This window comes from Leiobunum rupestre, chromosome 5, assembly GCF_980474605.1.
Source record: "Leiobunum rupestre chromosome 5, qqLeiRupe1.1.hap1, whole genome shotgun sequence".
Classification (NCBI taxonomy): Eukaryota; Metazoa; Arthropoda; class Arachnida; order Opiliones; family Sclerosomatidae; genus Leiobunum; species Leiobunum rupestre.
Window position 1 is genome coordinate 17172514 of NC_143388.1, and position 27033 is coordinate 17199546.

Sequence of the window (27033 nt, forward strand, 5' to 3'; positions counted from 1 at the left end):
TATCTTCACCTCCGACTTTGGTCAAGTTTGGGCTGGATACTGAACTTCGGCTCATGCTAACGGAGAGGGTCCGTGCAAACTGGCCGCCTCGGCGGATTGGGTAGCCTGCTGTGGGGCGGCGGGCCTCCATATGCGGGCACGGTGGTCCTGTTTCCCGGCCTTTTGGAGTAAAACTGCGTTCTTCGGTGCCAGCTGTGCCGGGTTACTAGGTCTGCTGTGTGCTCGTCGTTCCCCTTTAGGAGCTCTCTCCAAAGGGTTTGACTCTTTACCTACGTAGGTAGGGTGTCGGCTGGAGTTGCTACAGCATCCACTCTTACTCCCACTGCTGTTAGCGAAGTGGGGATTGGTCCACCCATTGCTGCTTCTTCTGCTGGGTTGAGTGGCTTGCGTCAAAGGTGCGACCATCAGTAGTAGGGTACTGCTACCCATGCTGGATTTGTCACCTGTCCGGGCTAGGTGGACGCTGGCGTAGGGCACTATGATGATAGGCCTCCGGTGGTATGGTCTCTGTTATTAGGTACACCGGGCTATAAATTCTGACACACTGATTTTGTATCCGACCTAGAGGGGACACGTGCATTCCCGGGGTATTTCCCTAAACGCCCTTTCTTTTCTTTCTATTGTCCATTCAACTATCTCTCAATTTCTGCTCCCTTCTTGAATAAACGAATTGATTTTCAAAAAAAATTCCAGGAAAACGTTTTTTGGCAATAAAACAAATTTCTAGAGATAAAGAAAATTCATAAATTGAAATATGTGGCCTCTTAATTATAAATATGTGGCCCCACTCGGAAATGCAGGGGGGCTAAGGCCCACTTCAGCCCACCCTTAGCGCCGCTACTGAACGCTGCAGGTGATTCTCTATTCCTCTGTCTAAAGAGAGAGAAGAACCACACCCTTTTTTAATTTCGCCCCCCTTTTCTACTCGCTAGTCAGACCTCTAGATATTTTTGAAGCGTACGATAAATAGAACTGAAATACGATAATTTTCAGGTGTTGGTACGATAATTCTATTCAATCAGGTTGGCAACGCTGGTGCTCACACCAAGAAAGCGTCCAGCACGGCTTACGGCTTTTTTTGTAGTCCTGAATAAATTTGTTTCTACATTGATACATTACCAAATAAAAATATCACAAATAATGCACAAGTCTATAAAAAATAAGCAATTAATCAGACTTAAAATACTCATATTGGATTAAAACAACTGGGTAGAGAGTTTTAAATCTATTAAATTAAACCGAAAAAAAAACCAGATAACCAAGGCTTATTAGAATATTTTCTAATTCTAAACCACGCTGCCGTTGTGCGTTTTGCGCAGACTCCTAAAAACCAAGGATTTCTTCGAAGAGTCAATGGCGACAACAGTGTGGAGCATATTTCGCGTTGCTCCATGCGGATTCGCGCAAAGTCATTTCTGCGTTAGTAAAATCTCTGTATAATTAAAATATATGCAATTTAAGTATTCGGTTAATCGTTGTCACCGTTGAAATCGCATTATCGAAATCTGACCGACCAGAAAAAAGGTTCTCTAGTACACGATAGTCTCGCTGGAGTCGCTATTCTAACGTATGTGTTTATTTTTTGAAGATTTTGCTAGAACGTCGTAATCGTAACTTTGTCCGCGTGATAGGTGTTTGCGTTTAAAAAGTATTTTGGCAGTCGAACGAATAGATTTCTACTGTCAAGATTTAAAACTTTAAGCAACAACTCTATTCTTTCGAAATAATTTGAGGATATTGGAATATTCGTGGTAAATATACGATTTCGTAAACATTGGTGCCAGCTGTTTTGTGTAGCCAAGGCTTAAGACTACTCGTCCGTTGTCAAGCTTCGCAAAGCCTTTTTTCGGAGCTTCACCATGCCGTCTCAGAAGAGTGTCTCAGGCTTGCGACCATGAGGTCGCTCTCACACTATCTTCGCATCGGCATTTTCTAAAGCGCAAAGGCTTATTGGCAAATTAATTAGCTTTACGTTCGCAGTTTTTTATAAGTCTACTCCGAAATAAAATTTACAGTAGGCCTAGTTACTCATCGAGAGACAAATTTTTTCTTCATTTATTTCGTCGGCGAAGAGTTAGTTTAAGTACTATTATCACCGTAAGAACGTTTTATTGGTTGTGGTGGTGAATTTCTTTACATCCTACCCTCCCCCCTCAAGAAGTCGCGTTCGCAATGGCGGCTAAGACTGGGGGGAATCAAGTACATGCTGATGGAGCTGCAGCCCAGATCTCCTCAGACAAGACTGTGAAAGAAACGGCATCATACGCGGCCTGCTTCAAAGCGAACAAGACGGAAAATATTCCTTCTACTGAGCCAAATCACAACCACACCAATGGTGTTGATTCCAAAAATGATGCAAAGGTTCAGACTACAAATACTGAAAAGTCAGGAAAAGTTGTCAATTCTCCTATTAACAGTGTCAGCGTGAATAAGCAGAATATGGTTCGAAATGAAGATTATACCAATGTAAAACTTAATCAAGACATTGTCACAGAGAATGGAATAAAAGTAGATGAAAAACCATCATCTCAAAGTGAGCACTCGGAGCCAGCCGTAGTCAAGAAAGTGGAGTTCATTGAAGCTCCTCCTCCTAAAATAAATCCTTGGACAGTCAACAAAAATGCGGCTCGTGTAATAACTGGCAAAGCTTCAGTCGAGGCTTTAAACACCTCGAAGGGGAACAACTGCAACAGACCTTCTAATTCATCTAATTCAAATGGTAAGTTATAAAGATCAAATTTTATTTTTATTGGTTCTTTATCCATATACTACCATTATTTAATCTTTTAAATTTTGGCTAATTTTAATATTATAAAATTATTGATAAATCCTGGATTAAGCCACAGAATATTTTTTAAAGTGATCCAATATTTAATTTAATATTTCAAATGAAATCCAGAATGACTATTCCAAATTTTTGTTGTAACTACAGTATATTGCAATATCATACACCCTCCTTAGATATGTTTAATTATAATTTATTAGAAACTAATATTTAAATCCCATTTAATTGTGTAAAAGTACCTTAAATTACTGAGCTGTAAATCTACAACATTGCCAAGTTACTAGTCAAATAACATTCGATGAAACCCTTGGAAAAAATACATTTCGCATGTATTCTTTACTTTTGACTATCTCCTACAAAACCATCTGTAAATGGTTTCCTCAACGTTTCAATGGGGGTTTCCAAATCAAAAGGAAAATAAATATTATGCATGTATGAGTACAGCTTATTGTCTGGTAATAGCAGTTGTGTTTTCCCCTTTAAAATGTTCTTTTTAGTTGGGTGTAATCATGGTACTATTCAGTGGCGTAGCTAGGGGGGCACTCCCCCCGAAACGTATGGTCGTACGTACAAATATTTTTATTTTTTTACTTTTTTTCAATGGTATGCCCCCCTCTCCACCAAAACAAAATCGTGGCTAGGCCACTGGTACTATTCAAATGGTTGTACATTAGTTCCATGGTGGATTACTCTTGTTAAATTACGCCTTGTTACTATAATCTAGCGATTATATTTTCCTGGGAAGCCACCGAATTGGCCATACCCCATGTGAATTTCCTCTTTGCCTTTTTTTTTCTCAAAAGATCCCAACCTCGGGTTGTTTTTACAGTATCGCTACCCTATGGTGTTATTTTTAGAAGTAATTTTTTTCTGGCTGGATTGTGTTCGTATGCCAGTCTTTCCTTCGGCTGTCTTTCGAAATGTTTTCAAAAAGAGAAAGTTAAACTTTCATCGTAACCTCAAAAGTACGACGTAATTAAATATATATAATTCTCCAGACGAAGTTGAAAATATCATAAGCCAGCCTAGTCACCTATTTAATGTATGTAGCCAAGCCATAAACTTCGTTTTGGCGGGAGGGGGGGTAGAACGATAATAGTTACTGAAATCATATCATATCCAGGCTTGACATCGCCAATATACCTGTGTAAATTTTAACTTAAAGGCCATATTCCTAGCTCTGAAAAAATACTACGTGGCTGTTGGTTTATTTTTCCGCCGGCGACAGGTGTTAACTCGTGTATCTCCCATTAACGGTTACGTCGTTTTACCGATACATAATCACTCCTACTGTTTCGCTGTGATATTAATTAACAAACAATGCCCATCTTGAAGTAGCGATGGTACGTACTAGTTTTATTCTTTTAAAGAAACCATTTTACAATTTATTACAACGTTAGTTATTCAAAACAGAAAGTTTGTCGAAAGAGTTTCTTGTTATTTACATCGTGTGCCCGAACGTCAAATGTTTATTTTCGAAGAAGGTGCCAAATAGGTCATTGAATTGACTATTTTCGTACTGGGATTTATATTTTCGCATCCATTTAGAAAAATATAAGCCTTTGCGCGAGTTCGCAACACGTACGTGATTTACGACGAAGCAATTTTCTAAACGATCCCCGTAAATTGCCTTCTTAAAGGGGCCTCGCCAAGGTTTAATTTATATTTGGTTAGCAATTTTAAACGTTTCGTGATCATCTTCGACTATCACGTGGATTTTCTTTTGTAATGACCTTTAAACCTTTTTTCCCTTTCGGCGGGGGGTGTAAATGGGCGCGAAACACGCCACGTGGGCACCTCGAAGGAGATCTATTGTTGGTGTAGAAGCCTCATCTAGGGGGAGTTTTGTGATAGATAATACTACCGCCGACCGAGGCTTCTTTTGTTATTGGATTAGGTCTCCTTTTCTAAGTTTTATTACGTGAGGGATGTTTAGATTTTCTTCTCGCAAAAGGGGGTCTGAAAAGGCGACTGGCTGGTGAAGCCAAGGCCCGAGACCACGTGGCTGGGACGTTTTCCGGAGATTGAGCTAGGATTGAGTTGCTATAGAAACGCATCCCGGTTCAAACCGCTTCCTCAATCAACACATCCGCGTTAACATTAAATACGTTTAAAGCAAGCACTAAGAACTTTATGTTCCGGTTAATTAGTTTTCCATAGATAATTTATCTTATTTTATCAACGCAATATTAAACTTTGGGTTTTTTCGAGTATTTTAAAAAACTTCATTTTTCCTTTTTAATTGTTTTATTGGAAGTTTAAGCCTTTTTTGTATGTTCTGTCCTGGGGGGGGGGGGGGTTGATTGATAAAAAGTACTTCAAAGAACTGCGTCTTTTTAACATCTGGGTATTTTTAGCTTTTAATATCGTGGAATTCCATTAACTTTCTTTCCTTGTTCACCCAAGTTTCCCATGCACTTGATTTTTTTCTCAAAATTATCTTGTTTCGTATTGGATTTTCGTGACGTTTGGAGATTTGTTTATCCGTGAACTTCATAAGTGGTTGGAAATATGTAGCGATTTCTCTGGAAATTTAATCGACGGATATATTTTAATATAAACCAACGCTTTGCCATGTTTGGAAATAAGTACATGTTAAATAACCAACTAACTTGCCAACTAGTAATTATATTCATAAATTCTTTTGAAAGTTCCAAATTTTATTTATAATTTAACGTTCACTGAACGTGTTGTGTTGGCTGTATTAAGCCAATTTCTGAACAATAATGGTCCCTAAAATTCCGAAAAGGTCCCTAATCTACCCTAAAGTACCCTATTTTCATAAAATTCTGGGAAACCATCGTAGGCTTAAATAATTTTATACATCTGCTCAAGGACTGTTTACAAAATAGTCAAATCTGAGGATTAACGATAAAATAGTTCGAACATATCGAACATAAGGTAGCTCCACAAGCTTGGTAACTTTGTTAAATTGTAGGTTAGAGCCTTCCTGTTAGGTTGTAAAATTTTAAGAAAATATAAATACGAAGTCAGTTTTGGAATTTGGTCCCTACAATACCCTATTTTCATTGCAAAAAATATCTATTTTCCCAATTTTTTTTAAGATTTTGGTGGGAGACCTGTAGTGGTGGAAAATCTTCGATTTTCTGATGTTTATTAGTAGCAGAAGTACTATTATAACTATGTGCCGTCGAGAGATTAAATGTTTAGGTACTTTTGGTATTATAAGTGCCACAATAAACTTAAAGAACTTAATCTTAATAGACACTTAATAAAAATATTCCTAAACTCCAATTGCGGTAGCGCAAACTATATTTCACTTCGACTGGGTTTTTTTTTCTTGAAGCGGCGATTTTTCCAATAATATTCTAAATCAGGAAACCAAACCAAAATATAACTTGTGAATGAAAAAATATAAATATTTTTGGTTAGGACAAAATGTTTAATTTTTCGTAATGGTACCTACATTTGTAACTACCCCGGGCTATCGCGGACCCTCGAGCGCCGTTCTGCCCATTATTGTCAAAGGGGAAATATAAAATGCTCCGGTTTTTTAGGCAAAAAGTTTCGCTTGTTTTAAAGGTTATTCAAGTTCAGAGTCCTGTTTCTCTCTACCGGTATAAATACACAAACTCTTTATTCCCTCCGAGTCGGTCGCTCTTCTTACGAAACTGAGACTCCTCACTATTTTGTCTGCTGGCGCGTTTCTCTCCTCCCAAGTATCCGGTTTTCGCCGAACAGTTGCGTAAAATTTGGCAATTTATCGGCCCCGGCTTCCTTCTGGTTAGAGGAAAATCACCCTAACCCGCCGCGTAATCTGCTCTTCATTTTGCATGCCCTTGTCAAATACGCTAACTAGGTCGCAGTGAATCTACTTGGTTTTTTACACTTTTCCTATCTACTGTAATAATGCCTAATTGTATTAGGGTTTCCTAACGTATTTTGCCAAAGAAAAGGGTTACGTTTTTTTAGCAACAAACTTAACCTCATCAGTTACGTTAATAAACGCTGTCAACTACGTTCTACGGGCCGTGATTAATTAATTCGACATTGGCCGTAGACTGAAAAACCCGTTTTAATTATTCGCTAGCCACGTGGAGAATTGTGTATTTTTATAACGTTAGATTTTTCCATCTTGTTTAAGGACAGTATAGCTTTTGTGGTCAATTAGTTGTTACTATCTAAATTTCAGCGACAACCGTTATTTGATATGAAACGGAAGTTTTATACACGCGGAAAAATAGTTTAGGATGACCTCTTTTTATTAAACCACAATGTTACCATGTTAACTATTAAGTAAAAAGATATATTTAAGACGTTGGTAGCGCGTTATCTTAAGCGTTTCGATAAGAAATTGCCAAATCAACACTATACTGTTTATGTTATAGTTGACCATAAATTCACTATCGTCAAAGATTTAGTTACAAGTTATAATTTAAAGGTATTCTTGAAACGTTTCTTTTTATATAAAGTTCACTCAAAAATGAACACTCGGTACGTGTAACGCGGGCTACGCCCATAATTGGAGTATCCAGGGGATTTTTTTTTCTAAATGCTCAAATTTCAACCGCTTATTTGTAGGAATGTTACTACTCCGTAATGAAAATATAATGAAGAGATAATAATGCCCAAGGGTTTTCAAATAATCACAAATCTCCATAAAGAACTGTATAATCATTTCGTAAATTTTTAATCAACCAGTTCATTTGTAATTTAATTTTTCTTTGTTTCTTGGACCCAAGGCGAAATACCTCTTTAAGAATAATCAATTCGGTTCTTTATGAGTTTCTTTCTCATTTTGCACCCAATGATACCCGTTTCAGTTTGAACAATTTGACAGTATCTGAAGGGTTAAAGGGCTAAATGGAACTCTGAAATCGGATGTTGGTATAAAATTAGGTCATTTTTTTGCTTCCCTTTCTCGGGATTTTTCGCTTTATGTAATTTGGGCGTTAATTTTTTGCTCTCCACAATCTTACTAGTCAAACCCATTCTCAACGTACAATTTTCTTATAGAAAATCACCTTCTCCTCAGCATCGAATAAATTGTCAAGTAACGTCCTTTACGGGCGCGGTTTTTAAAACGTCTGATTGGCCATTGCCTAAGGAATCAAATTCGATATCTTAACCGGTTTTTGGCAGAAACTTGCGGTATATATATAAGAGTTAAATTTTGGCGAGACAAGAAACGTGGTGGTTCCCTAAGTATCTCTCTCTCGCTATTAGCAGACTGACAACGCTTATAATCTCCCCAGTCCCTACACATACATTTGTTGAAAAGGGTATCGGATAAACATACTACCGTTTAACGATACCGTATTTCAGGAAACCCTAAACGTATCCTCAAGGCTGTGTCTTGATTTGAGATTTTCCCCAAAAATTGCCCTTGTCTTTTTCTCATTTTTTTTTTACGTCCTAAGCAAATTCCTTATTACCGATAGATATATTATACTATAGTATCGATGATATATTTCAGTTTTCATTCATAGTTACCTTCATGTACGAGAGGAGTTGTAGTAACGGGAAATGCGCATTTACACCAGTTTACTAGGCATTTCTGGTTTGATTTTTGCCAATTGCGCGTATACAACACGTACATTTTTACAAATGTTGAGCCAATTTCTGTTTTTCTACTGCATTTAATTTTTCTTGTTTTTTTGCTTCGAAAAATTATATCTTTGACAAACTTTTCCATTTTATTTGAATTTTTAAAAACTGTTATCATCTACGGTTTATAATTGTTCCCAATAACCAGATATTTTTTGAGTGTAAAACATTTAATTATTTTTAGCATTGAGTCATTATTGAAAAATGATTATTTTTCTGTACATTTGTTTGATTTCCAGTTTAAGCGTAAACATAAAGTTAAATTATAGTTGTATATTTAAATTCCAAAATTTTTACACTGGGTAGAGTGCTTGCAATATTTCTATTTCATGACCTGATTTTCATGATGTTTGATTAAGCAGCTCGAAGATTTTTGTAGTTGTAAAATATCCAATGCGCAATTTTTATAGGAATAACTATTGTTGCCTTTATTTTGGTGAAATAGTCTAGCGTTGATGCTGAAGGCAGGTGATCACACGTTTTGTGGCACCACCTGCTTAGGCTATTTTTCCTTGATTGAGTATGTATTACCCTTTTCTTTGGTAAATAAGATTTCTCTAGGGAGGGGAATGAAAAACGTTGGCTCAGCCTAAACTAATCTATTCTGCCTTGCTCATTTTTCTCTGAGGTTTAAACTTGGTTTGAAGGGTTTATTGCGAAAGGTGGTGTAGTTTTAACAGTATTTTTAACCTCATAATTGACGAATGGGTTTTAGAATTTAAAGCTGTTTTTTTACTTATTTTAACGGAAATCATTTTATTTCTTTATAGACAATGTACACTCAGTGCCATCAGTTTCCGTTAGAGAAAGGCGCAGACCTCAAAGAGTAATTATTATATTTGTATCTATATTGTTTCAATTATTACAGCAATATGAATATTTAAATTTTTTTCTAAATAAATTGTAGACTGAGGAATTAAGTAACATTAATGACTGGCCAACACTTGGAGAGGTTCACATGACTGAGGTGAGAATGTGTGTCAATATTACAACGAATTTGTATTACTTCTAGTTATGTAACATTTTCTTGGAATAGGAAACCTGTAAATAAATTTTTACTTATCTTTTTTTGATTAGAAAAAGAAAGCTGGACCTCCAAATAGTCAGACAAATAACGTGCCTTTGGAGCAAAACCATATTTCTTCAGCTGGTTCGGGTTTAGTTTCTACAAGCTCATCTTTTTCGGCACCATCAAATTCTTCGGCGTCATCAACGGCTTCCTCTATTAACGGAAGCGTTAGCAACCCAATGAAAGCCAACAATACTTTAGCTAATTCCAATCACATGCAAAGCTCTCACGATGAAGATGATTCTGCCAAAGAAAACCGTGAGAGCTCTGAACATACCTCTGGAACTGCTAATGCCAGTCAGAGGAGTGTGAGGAAGAAAGGTACAGGTATGTTGCGTTGCAATAAGGAACTGGTCTTACACTATTTCTTTTTAATAATAGACTTACCTGTTAATACTCACTAAGTGGCACTTTTACACACGAAATAAACCATCGTTCTCAGGGGATTTTACACCTAGGTGCGGGCTTAGAGGCCCCATTTGCCCACTCAAGGGGATGCAAAACGTAACATTTTGTACTAGTTCTTAAGGGGATGTAAAATGACCCCAAAATCACACTGCACCTAAGGGCCTCGAGAGTGGGCCCCTGAACATTCGCAGTAAAATGCTATTTTTACTGTAAAATAATTGGTTTGTTTTTATTCCTAATTTAGACTTAACTCTCACTATTCCAATTTTTAGTTTTATAATATTTTGGGGTAAAATTTATAGAATTTTTCCTTAAGAGTTAAACTAATTCAAAAGAACTAAGGTACAATAAATTATCAGTTGCATATTTTTTCTCAAACTAATTAACTTGGACGACTTTATTTTCAATAAAAACCTATTTTTACGGGAGCAACATATGATAAGCTATCAGAAACACATGTTAAATTTTTATTGTTATCTGTATAATCCCAACTGCCTTAAGTTCTATTTCTCACTAGCATATCCTTTTGAGGTATAGCAACTTTTTGTATTAAGTGAGGTTCACTTTGTAAAATAAAGTTAAGAAATTGGATAATCTTTATCTTTATAACCTTAATCTGCTTCCTAATCTCAAAAGTAAAACATTTTCCCCCATTAATCTGTTAATCTTCCAACAATTTTATTAGTAAAAGTTTTCACTACAATATATTAAAATTTCCTGTCGTTTTTAATTTTTTTTTTAAATTATGAACCTTTACTTCATTTAGCAGCTGTGTACATTAGAAACATATACCTAGATTATATGCAATTCCTTAACAGAAACATGCACATGTAGTCACTCAGGATTGTGTTATCACAGATAAATTTTATTCAAGGTCGAACTGTATGCTCATAGGCTTTAAATATTGATTAAAAATATGTTACATTTTGGACATTAGATCCATTTAGTTTTTTAGCATGGTTTATAATCCTTTATTATAATAGTAGAGTTAATTTATGATGGTTAATAATTTGCAGTACAGTATTTAAATAGTTTTTTCACTGATCTAGGTTATAAACAGCGCTGGGTACCGCTGAATATTGAACCAAAACACGACCGTAGGAAAATGACTAAAAATGGCATTGATCGCGGACGCTATGATAGACGGGAAGATAGTTATACTAGGGCTGCTGACTCACGCGGATATGATAAACGGCTGGCAACCCGTAGTCCATCTGATGGTGCTTCAGGTACTATATTACCACATTTTCTCCTAAGATCTGGGTCATCAATATAAATTTTAATTTAGTGTCAGGTGCAGAAGGTGGTCGTAGGCAAGATGATTTTAGTAGAAGGGGACGTAGTTACCGCGGTAGCCGAAGAGGTAGAGGCAGAGGTGCTTGGACTAGTGGAAGGGGACGGGGTATGTATAATTTTTTTAACTGTTTGTGTTATTTGGTATTCTGACAGCTTTTATTTATCCTTAGACTATGTAGCTTCGGATGCTTCTATATCCAGTCAATTTCTGACACCATTTTTGAGTACCTATTATTTTGGTAATAATTACGTACAGTTTGATGAAACAACTCTGAAGGAATACATAAAAAATCAAGTGTATGTATTTTTATGCGTAAAATTTTAATTAGAAAGGTATTTTATTCATAAATTGTTTTATATTTTCAGAGAATATTACTTCAGCCAAGAAAATTTACAAAAGGACTTTTTCCTAAGAAGGAAAATGGATCCTCAAGGATTTTTGCCTATTAATTTGATAGCAAGCTTCCATAGAGTACAAGCTTTGACTCAGGACCTTAATTTAGTGATGGATGTATGTATTTCAGTTTTTTTTTCCGCGAGAGCTATCGTAGTTAAATTTATTTCTGCTTAAGGCTATGACTGAAAGTACAGAGGTTGAAATTGTCGATAAAAATAAAGTCAGAACTCGCCACAACCCTGAAAAATGGCCTATTCCCGATGTACCTGCCTCAGAATTGCATCCTGATGTACCTGCTTTCATCCCTGGACAACCGTATCCAATTTATAATGGTATATATAATATTTGCTCAAGCTCCTATGATCCATTAATATCTGATTCGTTAAAATATTTTAATAGAAACTGATTTAAATGACATGGACAATCACAACATGTATGATGCTGGTGATGAAGCTGATAATGAGCAAGAAGATGATACTTTTCCAACAGACCTAAAAAATAATAGTCGCCCGTCACATATACCCGGTGAAAAAATTACAAATGGGGATATTAGTTGCGATGATAGACTAGGAAGCCCACTAAACGCAGGAACTGAAGCAACTTCTACAAACAGCTGCAGTGCTATTGATGCGAATAAAACTAAAGAATCTGAATTGACCAGAGAAGAAAAACAGATTGACGATGTATGGCAAAAAGTTAGAAGGAAAAGCAAACCTCAGACCAAAGTAAAAGTAAGTACCAGTAATACTTTTCATTGAAAATATGGTAAATTTTCATATTATCTCTTGTTTCTTTAAAGGAAAAAAGAGAACCATCATTTAAAAATATAGACGGCGAAGACTGTGATTTCCTATTTGATGAAGAATTAGATAACACCTATACAGGGCGACGAAATACATTTACGGAATGGTAAAATTAATTTTTGTTATTATTTTTTGACATAGTTTTAAGAACAAAAATTTCGTTTTATTAGGTCTGATGACTCTGATTATGAAATCAGTGATGATGAAATAAACAAGCTTATTATTGTAACTCAATTTCACCCTGGTATGCCACCACCAACACCACCTAGTTCGGTGCCCTTGTCTTCTTCGATTCCCAAAAGTGGCAGTAACAGTAGTGTTGGCGGTGGTAGCCATATCCGAAAACACGAAGGTTATGACAGGACTGGTGACTGGACTACTAGAGTAAAGATGACTCAAGAACTAGCTAAAGAAATTAATGATGGTCTGTACTACTATGAAGAAGGCCTATGGAATAGTGCCGAGGTACTCATAAATTTTTGATAAATACTGTTACATCTTGGAGGAATACTTACTGGACCTGAATCAAAATGGCGCGCTTGGTGCTTCTACGGCAGCGCCGCCTGTGGCGCCTTAATGTCAAGTATTGGAAAGATTTCTATCCAATTACTAAACACCTGCCCGATATTAGCGGATGACGTTAGGCCTAGCGTTCTTAGCTCTTCACTGTTGTCAAAACTTACACTTTTGTTTCCATTTTGACTAGGCATTTTTAAATTTATAATCTATTTAAACCTTCACACAAACTGTATATGCAAAAAATGGAAGCAAACTTCATATTTAAGTTAATTAAATCATTACCCTTTCATTTTTATTCCAATACAGTTATTACTAAATCTAAAGCCTATTAAAATTCCAAAAAAGCCTCACTTCTATTAAAAACAGCAGAGCAGATGACGAAATGCATGTCATCTGACATTTTTATGAGTGTGTTTTGTATATGGATAGAAATATTTTGCGATTCTCTCGGTAGGAGCGCTGATGGGTGATGCAAATTGTGGAACAGTGGATTTTGCTTAGGTTTAGAGTCCTGTAATTATTCGTCCAAGGTTACATAATCATTTTCAAGTGCTTTGAAACTTGAAGTTCAATATTGACCTATTTCAGGGTGAACGTTCCTATAAGTCGGTGGAAGTAATATCAAGAGAGGAATTTGACAACATTAGGCCCACACCTCCAGCGAGTTCTCAACAGATTCTTCCACCACCACCACCACCACCTCTGCCTTTGTACGACAGTGCAACCGAAGAAGGGGACCAATCAGGAGCTTTAGTCAGCCGTTCCTTGCCTTCTGATGTTCCTGCTCCTTCTACATCCAGCAGACCAAGGAAAACTAGCACGAGATCTCGCCCGGTTAAAAACAAGTCTAAGGCTCCACGGTTTTTCCCAGATACTGACGTGAGTATTGTTTCAAGTCATCATTTATACTTTTTTATAGCCACTTTTGAAATGTTTCAATAAACCTTTAAAATTTTGATGTAGCGAAAATATTCGAGATCGGGATCAACCCCCTCAGTCGAGCATCACGTTGGTTGGGTGCTTGGCTCTAAAGCACACCAGTCAAGATCTCGTACCAACTCTCTCAATGAAGGTGCTGAAAGTGTCGTATCAACGAGCTACGGCAGTATGCCTTCCTCTCTACCCATATTTCAACATCCGAGCCATTCTTTGCTCAAAGAAAACGGATTTACGCAACAAGGATATCATAAATACAGAAGCAGGTGCCTAAAAGGTGTGTACAAATAAATTATTGTTTTAGAAGATTATTAAGTAACACTGGTGAATTGATATTTTCTCAGAACGAAAGAGATTAGGTATTGGACAATCTCAAGAAATGAACACTTTGTTCCGCTTCTGGTCATTCTTTTTAAGAGAACACTTTAATAAGAAAATGTATGAAGAATTCAAGAAGCTAGCCATTGACGATGCCAATGCTGGATATCGGTAAGTAGACATCCTTATGCCCTAGTCGCAATGTGAACAATTTTTCACAATTACTAAAATGTTGTTCAAAAATGGTTTTGCTTGAGCTTCAGTCTCAGTTGCGTTTGATCGTAGATTGTTCAGTGACATAGGTTTTTGGGTCATTTAGGTATGGCGTGGAGTGTCTCTTCAGATATTTCAGCTATGGCCTTGAAAAACACTTTCGTCCTGATGTGTACCAAGACTTTCAAAAAGAGACAGTAAGAGATGTGGAAATGGGTCAACTTTATGGTTTGGAGAAATTTTGGGCTTTCCTCAAATACTATCGTCACAGTTCCAAACTTGTGGTTATTCCCGAACTTCAAGCTAAACTAGATAACTACAAAACAATCACAGACTTCAGAATAGATGTAAGTATTAACTTGCTAAAAGCAATTTTTTTACTGTGTTTTTCTCTGATATAAATTATCTCCTATAAATCCCTAACTAGTATACTTATAGCGTTTTGAATTTGATTGCTCTCAAGCGCTCTAGATCGCTCTAATCAACATTTTATGTTCCATTTGCGTGCTCGGATCTGCTCAGATTACTTTAGGCGAGTTTCATTTTCCGCTCTCGGGAACTCGGAGATCGCCCAAAACCAATCTGCTGATTTCAACGGTTCCTATTAGATTTTTTGGCAAAATGGCAGGACAGATGCGAATATTAAATTACTAGCAGACGAAAAACAACAAAGCACGGGGATATGTTAATGGAATGTTCCATTTTCGGTTTTACTCTAGTCAACTGAGATCTATGGCGTCAGACACTGATTCGGAACGAATCTCGAGCAATCAAATTAAAAACTCTATTAAACTGCTACTTAATAAAATTTTTTTTTGTTACTTTTAGAGTTGTTTTAAGTTTCTGTATGAGCTTTGTTATCTTTACTTGTAGCAAGAGAATTTAGGAATGGCTGTTGGGGGCCGTACGAGAAACCTTTCTGAATCAGCCGGTGGTATGCGTAAACTTCAGACCAACGCTAGCGGCCGTACAAGAAGAAATACCTATTCGGCTGCTGAGCAGTCAAAACAAAAGCAGCGAATCCCAAGCGGAGACAACCCCAGTCCTATTAAAATTAAGAAGTCTTCCCATCCGCCGATTGATACTGAAGAAAAGAAAACTTCCCACAAAGTCAACCCGCAAGCGGGCCTTTCTTCCAAGATCTCCAAAGGACCCCAACAACCCAAGACCTCCCAGTCGAAATCATCATCCTTAAATAGAACTGAAGTGGCTAGTGATAAAAAGGAGAATGTGAACAGCAACGCTAATTCTTCCCCGGCTTCTACGAAACCTATTAAAGTTTCCCCAACCGCTTCGTGTCAGTCTTCCAAGATAGATTCCAAAAATGCAAATAAAGCTAATACCGCGACGGAGGTTAACTAGTCATTGTGACATCTATTGTTAATTATTAATGAAAAATTAAGAAGGAAAAGGTTCATCCTTTTTATAAAAAGAAACTGCCAAATGAATTTCAAACTCCACGGAACAGTTTTTAGCTTAAGCTGTAATTTGCTTAAGCCAATGGAACTAAAGCCATGCATTAACAAATGGCAACCTTTGACTGACATGATGGATTTTTTTTTTTTAAAGATTTAGGTCCAAAGAAGAGCTATGGAATATTTCTTTCACAATGTATTATTATATTAATTATGATGCTTTATCATATATATTTACATTGGCTTTATTTTGAGTGATCTACAACGTACGATATATAAACATACACAAGGGTACTTTTTTTATGTTCACAACTAGAACCATTTTTTAAAGAAAATCTTTTTAAGGGGGTTCAATTTTATATAAAGCTAAAATTGCAAGTTTTAATTCACTTTGAAAGCCTTTTAGTTATAATTTTAACTATATAACACCAATAACTGTTACCTGGCCAATATGTGGGTCTCAGGTTAGGTTACGAGCAAAATGCCTTTGATTAAAATTAGAGGAGTTTTTGCGCAATTACGGTAAGGGAAAGATAAAAAGTAATAAGTGGATAGTTTGATAAAGAGTTTATTTTACTATAACTTTCACCATTTTTATTTTAATGTACATTTAGATAAGAAAAATTAAAATTTATGGTAGTTTAAAGTTGTCTATTTTGCAGGAAAATTCAAATGTACGCGTATATATCTAAAATTTTCATAAAAAATATGGGATCTTTTTTTTGGTGCTCAATTGACTTTTTGCTCACCCGTTTCTGTCCACATTGTGGTAATTAAAAAAAACCTCTTGCCCAATAATGATTTAAATATTTGCTAATTGTTTTCTTAATCTTTATTAAATTTGGTTACAATGTGAAACCAAACTAAAAAATAGGGACTGTACATTTTTTAAGGTTAGAAGGATTTTATTATTTTTATGTATATACATATATATCAACCGCTTAAAACTATGAATAATGCTAAAAGAAAGTTTTTGACATTAAGATTTGATGCTGGCGTGAATTTCTTTCCTTCCATGGTAAATTGTTGTGGTTTGATTAATATCAGTGCATTTTTTTTCCCTCTGATAATTTCCATATAATAGAAAAATTTATAGAATTTTTATTTTTCTGTCACATTTTCGTACTTATTAAAAACCTATGTAGATATCCAATATTTTTCCAGCACATATTATCAAGAACTTGATATTATCCATGTAATAATCACACTTGTTTTCTCCCATTGAGTTCAATATTCTTCTCGAATGTGGTTTTGTACTTATTTTCACAGTTTTTGAAAAACAATCAAACCTACAAATTTAATACGGTATTTACCCAACAAATTACTAGAATTTTTGTGTAAAATTTATGCAAACATTTATGACAACGAATTAAGAAATATTTTTGTTTAAAGCAGGATTTTCAGGTTTTTTGATCAAACCACTGAGCAAAAGCAAGAAGCTTGTGTTATGTATAACTCCAGCTTTTGTTCGAGCCTTTTTTCTAAAATAACTGAATTAAATCCACCTTTAATATCAATAATTTGCATAAATTTCTTTTATTTTTTTTAATTTTAAGTAATTATACATTTAATGAGCTTAAATTTGAACTCTCCATTTTTTTAGGCATAAGAAGTTCTTGCAAAATTTCTAATCAGACTTTAATTCTTTAACATTTAAAAATGTTTGTAAATACGGCTTAAAGTGTTTTAGTAAAATACAAAATAATATGAGGCTCTGATAAAATTTTTTTAATGAAAAGCCCCTAGAAGTTTTTATCTTACGTAAAATGTGCTAGCAAATTATGGGAATATTTTGATTTTGGTACACTAATATTGTACTAGGCGTTAACTAAATCATATATATTGATAAAAATGGAATTGTAATTATTGTGTACATAAGCGTTTATAAGAAAAATAGCCAACCCCTTCATAATAATGGTATGTCCTTCGTAGTAGCCGCAGGGTTTTGTCATAAAAGATACTGAAATAAAGTGCCTATTTCCTTATGGTTGATTTAAAAAGAATGAAGGAGCCATTCCTCCTCATTGCCACAGCTAAAATTTATATAAAAATTATTGTACATGTATAATTTTTGGGTTGTACAGACTGGTGCACTTTTTTTTTCCTTCCATTATTTAATAAAGGTTTACTTCACCCATACGAATGTTTTCTTTTTATACCGAAAAGTAACACATTTTACAACATCCCGTCGCTTGAAAGCAAAAACCACGTAACAATTTGGCGAGCATTTTGAGGAATATCAATTTCAATATTTGAAATGGTATGGGATATTTCTCCAACTACATATGGCACCGAAATTGTGAAGTTGGAGTTATGGTTCTCTGACTACTCATAACCCCAACTGCTAACAATTCTACGGTAGAGGTAAAACTCCCAAATCAATGTAGGGGTTTCCAAGAGGAATTACATTTTGGGGATACGACATAAAGCACCATTTTTGGGCGGTAGTTTTAAAATATGATGTGGCCGATGTGAACTATATAGTTAATCAAATGATTTAGGAAATTATCCCGTAAGTTACTATAAATTTAAATGGCAATATAATTTGATGGGTGGAAGCTGAAGTGTATAATACAGGTTTTTTTTTTACTCGAAAAAGTGATTTTTTTTCAAAAACTATGTTTTCAAGAAAGTTGAAATTTGTACTGTACATTACACGTGCCGGGGGACACTTTCTACCAAAATTGCATCTAAATCAAAAAATATTTTCACGTTTTTTGAAAATTTAAATTTTAACCGCTAGGTGCTATAAGAAAATTGTAGAGCGTCACCGAAAACGTACAAATAGCGTTGGCGCGAAAAAATAGACGTCTTTTTCACTGACAAAATAAGACTTGAAAAAGTGACAAGTTGGGCAAGCTAAAATAACTTATTTTGAATTCCTTTGGGAGAGTAGTGTAACTTTATGAAAGTCAGAAATTTGTTAATATATATAAAACTAGCTGAGAAGCCCGGCCGTCGGCCGGGCTTTCAGCTAGTTGAGTAAATTGGGGTTTAGAAAACGGGAACAAAATGCACTTTACTTTAAATATGCAAATTAAATTACTTTTAAATAGTAAATAGGCATTTTTTAAATTGCAAACGTTTAATAGTGCAGAATATCATATCTTGTAATATTAACATATATTTGATTTCTTTGATTAGTTTAAGATGTAATTATGATAAAGCGTTTTTGTACACAATATTTTTAGTTTCTCCGAGTAAGTATGTACAGGTTATTTGCAGCTCCAACTCTTGAGCACGCCACATAAAGCATGGGTTTCCCGCAGTTTTAAGTGACTGCCCTTGCGCTTTATTAATTGTCATTGCGAAGCTAAGATTGATTGGAAATAGACCATTCTATAAAAGATTGAGTTCGGGGGTGGGGAAAGGAAAACTGTTTTTGCAAGAATGATTTACATCGACCTTAGTATGTATTCTAGTTGTGTTTTACTCTTATATATAGATGGTTGCAGGGTAATTTAACAAACAGTAAATATTCAAAATTTACCTTCGAGATTTGATGACAAATATAAATATTCAAAATTTACCTTCGAGATTTGATGACAACTATAAATATTCAAAATTTACCAGAGAGTGTAAAGATTATGAGAGGCGTCTCTTCCTATTCCCGTAACGTTAAAATTTCGTACAAGATTTTGAGAGCACGCGCCCATAGGAGAGGTTACGATACTATCCGACACACGATGTCGCTACTGGAAATGTTTTAAATTTTGTAAACATCCGGAAAGTATTTTTCATCAGTCATGGCTGTTAAACATACTTGAATTATGCTAATTTAAAATTAATAAAATTCAATTCCATGAAAAATAAAGAAACGTAAGTACAAGAAAGCGGACTATTTATAATATTTTGATACTAAAAGAATTAATTTCTTTGATTAACCAAGGAAATTCATTGGAAATTTTATGAAATTGCCGAGGCTTAACGAGAACAGAGCGGTATAAGTTAAAAAATACGAGGAAACATTGAAGTTGGTAAAATGTGATTAATATTGTATTTTTAACAGTTTCCTAACTTATCTTTTCTGGGTTTTCATGTATTCATGGTTGAGATCTTGTTTTTTAAGGGAACTATGTATGCAGAATTCTATGAAAAAAGATATCATGTTTTGGTAAGCAGTTGCACATGGAGAATCTTCATTAGCTTTAAAATATTTCTTGTCAATTCTTTGAATGATGAATCTCTCCAAACGTCCTTTAATATTTGTCATGTGCGATAAAAGCTTAAAACTGGTGTCAAATACTTCATTTGTCTCCGTTACAAATTTTACGAAACTATCAGTTGGTACGATGAGGCTGCTGAACAGCTGATAGAAGAATTCTTTGCTGGTTTGAAAGCTTAAAAGTAAAAGAGCAGATTTGTTGGGTCAACAATTGGATTGTATTTTTTGAGTTGACTTATGCAAGAAGAGCATTGAAGGTTTGAGTAACAGCGGTGAATTAGATATTCTGAAATGTAACTAAGAACATTTTGTTTTCGCAGGTTTGGACTTTCAATAGATTTACAAAATTCTAAGTCTTCATCTGAACATTGCCCCTGGCTTTGCGAGACTACAAGATTTTCAAAATTGGAGAAATCTTCATCCGGTCCTGGAGTTGCAGTTTTAAAAGTGTCAATGTTTAAAATGAACTCATCCAAATCCTCAATGCAATTAGAATCCGGTGGTTTCAAGAGATTATTACAGAGGCAGCCCTGTATGCAGCTCGAAATTGTTGTCTATTGGGATGATCACGGTTGCCTCCTTTCTGTCTTATAGATCCAAGAAAATTATCTACAAAATCTTGGCTAATCCTGTCCGTTAATAAAAACTTAAAACCAAAATTATCATTTAGATCTTCCCAGAGGAGTAGCAAGGCTTGAATTGAAATTACCATTTTCTGAAATTTCCAATGGTGTAGAGTCATTAAGACTGAAAATTGTTGGCACAGCGGATGGTGTGAGCCTATTTTTAGTTCTAATATTCATGAAACTGGCATCAATGAAATGATTCGCGCAAATTCTATGGTTAACGTGTAAATATTCCGTAGTTTTATTTGTAAGCCCATCATTATTTACAATTTTCAGCCACAAAATAGAACTAAAATTTATATTAAGTTAATATGCCAATAAGCCTATCTAATGAAAATGCGAATTTACCAGGCTTTTTCCTTTGGAAACTTAAAAAAAGATAAACAAGAATTTCTTGTTTTCGATATTTTACAATTTAAAACGGAACAATATACCCCAGACATACTAAATTATTTAAAAACCTTGTAAAACTAGCATTAAAAATCTGGAAAGTTTTTGCGTCTCTTTTAAACCTAACATCAAAACGCACGCGCTGTGAGAACGGCGCCACTGGTGGCGCCATCGCTCTTACGGTAGTAGTGGACATTTTTGGGAAAAAAAAGTTAGTACGCTTTTTTGAAAGAGAGACGCCTCTCATAATCTTTACACTCTCTGAATTTACCTTCGAGATTTGATGACAACTATAAATATTCAAAATTTACCTTTGAGATTTGATGACAACTATAAAAATACGCTCTGTTATTCATCGGTTATTTAAACGTAAAATTGTTAAAATTACCAAATATAAGATAATAAAAACTATTTTTAAATGACGTTTAGTTTAAAAAATCTTTATAAAATAACTAAGCCTAATTATAGCTCGGAAGACTTTTGGCTGAGAAATATAAAAGTACCGGTAACTTCTTAATATTGTTTTGTGAAATTGGCCGTGTGACGTCGAAAAAACGGTTTAGACGCGTACGAATCTTTTATAGAACGGTCTATTGCAGGCGTTTAAAATCAAATGGCATATCGGTTGGTATTTTGGGTATGCGTGGAATTAATACGGCCCGGACAAAGGTGTCTGCGTGACACGGATAGAGAGGGGAAGGGGTGGGCTGAGAAAAGAGAACGAACGCGAGCGAAAAGGGTCGAAGGTCGTGCCATGCAGCAGCTAAGTGATGCAATTAGAGCCAGAGAGATAAACTCCCGTGTCTCTTTCACGTTCTCTTAATACCCGCGTCTCTTGACAGCGTGAGGTCAGGGGTTTCGGTCTTGCGGTCACCGGTTATTGGTCCCGTGGTCAAAAACTACGAAGGTTAGCAATCCCAAGACGCCCCTACAACCTGACGTCAGGGGCTACAATGCCACAGGCCAAATTTTTGTGCGAATCGGACAATTATTAAGCAACGAAGTTAAAGACATTGTTTCAAATTTTTATGAACGAGATGACTATAGCAGGATGACCCCTGGTCAAAAAGACTACGTTTCCGTTAGAAATAAAAAAACTGGTATTAAAGAGCATAAACAGAAAAGGCTGATGTTATTGAACCTTAAGGAACTTTATCAGAAATATAAGGAAGAGGGAAATCAACCACTTGGTTTTTCTACATTCAGTTCACTACGTCCACCATGGTGTATTTTAGCTGGTGCCACGGGCACACACACTGTTTGTGTGTGTGCCTACCATCAGAATGTAAAATTAATGGTTTTAGCATTACCCAAGGAAAATGTTCTGACAGTTTCTGATATTATGGCTCTTACTGTTTGTAATGTTGAAGATAGAAAATGCATGATGAGATGGTGCAAAAACTGCCCGGGAAAAACGGAATTTTAAGTAATGAAAACCTATGCTCAATGCTGGACGATTTTGAAAAAATTGATTATAAACAGTGGGTTTCGACAGACAAAACTAATCTCCTCAACATATCAGAATCAAAAGACGACTTTTTACCAACTCTTTCCCTGAAAATAATAGAACTTACCCGTCACCATTTCACGTCTAAAGCCCAGTCAGAATATTTGAAGTCGATTAAAGAATCACTAGAACCTGGGAATGTTATCGTGATCGGAGATTTTTCAGAAAATTATTCATTTGTAGTTCAAGACGAGGTTCAAGGCTTTCATTGGGAAAATTCTCAGGCTACTCTGCACCCATACGTAGTTTACTATAGGAACGTTATAAACGAACCTTTGATTCATAAAAGCGTGTGCATAATTAGTGACACTAGGTCTCACTCTACAACAACAGTATACACGTTCCAATCTAAATTAATTACATATTTAAAAAAAATATTCCTAATTTGCGAAATGTTATCTATTTCTCTGATGGTTGTGCCGGGCAGTATAAAAATAAATATAATTTTTGTAATCTGTGTCATCACAAAGAAGATTTCGGTATAGATGGAGAGTGGCATTTTTTTGCAACCTCCCACGGAAAAGGGCCGTGTGATGGCATTGGAGGAACAGTCAAGAGGCTAACCGCTAAAACTAGTCTTCAACGGCCAGTATCAGGGCAAATATTATCACCAAAGGAGATGTTTGAATTCTGCATTTCTGCATTTCAAAACGTAATATTTTTTTACGTTTCCAATGACGAAATAATTGAAAAGGGATTTTTTTTAGAAGATAGATTTTCGAAAGCGGTAACAATTAAAGGTACGCGACAGTATCATAAATTTATTCCTTTAAGTAAAACTCAAATCAAAGTTGCACCCCTTTCTTTAATGGGAGAGATGAAAATTTTTAACATTTCATGTGCTGTTCAAGAAACCAACGAAGACGCTGAAGAAATCTTATCTGAAACATTTGTTGCTTGTGTGTATGGCAAGAAATTCTATATTGGACTCGTTAAAGAATATTCAAAGGAATGTGGTGATTATTTAGTTTCTTACATGTACCCCCCTTTTTATTCCACTTACTATTATTGGCCACTTATTAAAGACGAAAGCTGGATTTTAAGAGATAATATTCTTTGTGAAATTGAAAATCCCTCCATAGTCCTCTTATCGAAGTCAAAATACATGTTGAAAGACAGCGATAAGGTAAAAATCGAATTAGCAATTGCAAAACAAAGGTTTGATTGATTTGTAGTTAATAACAATCTTGAAAAATAAAAAAATAAATGTTTGTAGGGTATAATGTAAATATTAATATCTCGTAAACGAAAAATATTATATAGAGATTTAAACATGTTTAGATAAATTATAGACGGAGATTTCGAAAAAAGCATTTACTTTTAACATTTAACCTCGGTCGCGGCCAAAGGTCAAAGGTCAAATTATTTAACCGCTAGTATTAGCTTCTAAAAAATTTAAATACTATGATTTGTCCATCACTGTATCTAGTACTCATCGTCCTCTTTGGAATGCTCTTTAAATGATTAAAATCGGTTACAAATTGACCAAGTTATGAGTTAGTCGAGTTTAGGGGTCAAGCCCATTTTCAAAAATGCCAATTTTCTATATCTCAAAAACTACCAAACCGATTTATAAAAAAACCGAGATTTTGGTTCCAGCGATTGTGAAAACCCCTTACACCAAATTTGATACAAATCCGCCGAGGTAGGGTTGACAGCCTGTGATCATTTGTCAGAGACTTACCCACCAGCAAGTTAAGCCACAGTGGTTAATATCAATTTGATACAAAGAATGCGTATTACTTTTAAATTAAATTTAAATTACGTACGCATGTATAAAACTGTATACATTAGGTATGATTAAAAAAAATTGGTTAAAGGGTACTACCAAAAGTCACATTTAAATATAGAAAAAAAGTAAATACATAGGAAAAAGTTTAAAATGCTTTAAATAGTACAAAGCTAGGTAAGTTCAGTCAATTTAATTTGATTATTTTTCAACTTGCATAGCCATATTTATAAAAATTATTCATTAACCTATTAACAGTACGAGTGTAAGTGCCATTTTGATAAAATAACTTTCTATTTCTAGAACAAAAAGCTCCACAATATAAATTAATAAACTGTAAGATATCGGGACAATTAATTTTTTGGTTAATAAGTCTGTGTAAATTTTTACATCATTTTTGATCAGCGTTGATCGAAGAGAGTCCATGCACAGTGTTTTAAGATTGTTTTCATAATCGCTTAAAAGTTTATTGTCATTAAAAGTCTTGTATAAGTGTATAAATCTTTTAAAAACGTTCTCGAGTTTATCAATATTTGTGTCACAGGTGTCGGAATAAATTACCGAACCATATATATAGAGAATGGTAGATTTAACTAACGTTTGAAATAAAGTCTTAAAACACTGTTTCGAATTTAGCTGGCGAGAAATTCGATAAGAGGCACCTAACAATTTTTTTTTGACTTGGCAACAGTCAGGTTCACATGTTTATCGAAAATTAACTTGTTATCAAAGTAAACACCGAGGTCTTTAACGGTGGTTGCCCTCGGTAGAACAATCCCATTAATAATATTATTATTATTATTATTATATTTATATATATATATATAGATAATATATATATCTATATATATATATATTATATATAAAATATTATATATTATATTTATATATATAGAGATAATATATATATATATATATATATATATATATATATAGATATATAGATATAGAGATAATATAGAGATAATATATATAGATAGTACATATATATATAGATAGTACATATATATATATATAGATAGTACACATATATATATAGATAGTACATATATATATATAGATAGTACACACATATATATATAGATAGTACATATATATATATATAGATAGTACATATATATATATAGATAGTACATATATATATATAGATAGTACATATATATATATAGATAGTACATATATATATATATATAGATAGTACATATATATATATATATATAGATAGTACATATATATATATATATAGATAGTACATATATATATATATATATAGATAGTACATATATATATATATAGATAGTACATATATATATATATATAGATAGTACATATATATATATATAGATAGTACATATATATATATATATATATATATAGATAGTACATATATATATATATATATAGATAGTACATATATATATATATATATAGATAGTACATATATATATATATATATATATATATAGATAGTACATATATATATATATATATATATATATATAGATAGTACATATATATATATATAGATAGTACATATATATATATATATATATATATATATATATATATAGATAGATAGTACATATATATATATATATATATATATATATATATATATATATATAGTACATATATATATATATATATATATATATATATATATATAGATAGTACATATATATATATATATATATATATATATATATATATATATATATATATGTGTGTGTGTGTGTGTAAAGTCGCCAGAAATTTGAAAAGCAAAAGCTTATTTGTCAAACTGTATGCAAGTTTAGTACGAAGCAAAATAGGATATTGTTCACAAACATTTACGGGATGTAGCAAGTACTTGCTCATAATGGTAGAACGTATTCAGCGTAAATTTACCCATTTATATCATAATTATTTTTGACTACATAAATATTTTAAATGATATTAAACTACTAACTATTCATAACCGGTTTCTAAGATCAGATGCGCTTTTAATTAATAGAATGATAAATAACCAAATTGATTGCTCTGTTTTGCTATCAAAGTAAACACCGAGGTCTTTAACGGTGGTTGCCCTCGGTAGAACAATCCCATTAATAATATTATTATTATTATTATTATATTTATATATATATATATATATATAGATAATATATATATCTATATATATATATATATTATATATAAAATATTATATATTATATTTATATATATAGAGATAATATATATATATATATATATATATATATATATATATAGATATATAGATATAGAGATAATATAGAGATAATATATATAGATAGTACATATATATATAGATAGTACATATATATATATATAGATAGTACACATATATATATAGATAGTACATATATATATATAGATAGTACACACATATATATATAGATAGTACATATATATATATATAGATAGTACATATATATATATAGATAGTACATATATATATATATAGATAGTACATATATATATATAGATAGTACATATATATATATATATATAGATAGTACATATATATATATATATATATATAGATAGTACATATATATATATATATAGATAGTACATATATATATATATAGATAGTACATATATATATATATAGATAGTACATATATATATATATAGATAGTACATATATATATATATATAGATAGTACATATATATATATATAGATAGTACATATATATATATATATATATAGATAGTACATATATATATATATATATATAGATAGTACATATATATATATATATAGATAGTACATATATATATATATATATATATAGATAGTACATATATATATATATATATATAGATAGTACATATATATATATATATAGATAGTACATATATATATATATATAGATAGTACACAT

At 33.5% G+C, this 27033-nt stretch overlaps 1 protein-coding gene and 1 long non-coding RNA gene across 3 annotated transcripts; both read left to right on the forward strand.

Annotated features, from left to right (window-relative positions):
* Window positions 1-1337: 1337 nt before the first annotated feature.
* Window positions 1338-17866, forward strand: larp (La related protein). 2 transcript variants are annotated; one of them, XM_090175862.1, is made up of 17 exons: window positions 1338-2719; window positions 9124-9179; window positions 9261-9320; window positions 9431-9749; window positions 10880-11059; window positions 11119-11232; window positions 11297-11423; window positions 11493-11637; window positions 11699-11855; window positions 11923-12254; window positions 12323-12432; window positions 12497-12791; window positions 13434-13724; window positions 13809-14058; window positions 14126-14270; window positions 14419-14659; window positions 15186-17866. In XM_090175862.1, the coding sequence occupies exons 1-17, from the start codon at window positions 2173-2175 to the stop codon at window positions 15672-15674; spliced, it is 3858 nt and encodes a 1285-aa protein (XP_090031988.1). In that variant the 5' UTR covers window positions 1338-2172; the 3' UTR covers window positions 15675-17866. The 2 variants fall into 2 exon arrangements, with proteins under 2 accessions (XP_090031988.1, XP_090031989.1); XM_090175863.1 differs by lacking the exon at window positions 1338-2719 and adding an exon at window positions 3982-4128.
* A 1808-nt stretch (window positions 17867-19674) lies between these two features.
* LOC149943670 (uncharacterized) lies at window positions 19675-20253 on the forward strand. The gene is made up of 3 exons (XR_016480969.1): window positions 19675-19841; window positions 19953-20149; window positions 20213-20253. It is a non-coding gene; the product is annotated as an uncharacterized LOC149943670 (long non-coding RNA).
* Window positions 20254-27033: the final 6780 nt, after the last annotated feature.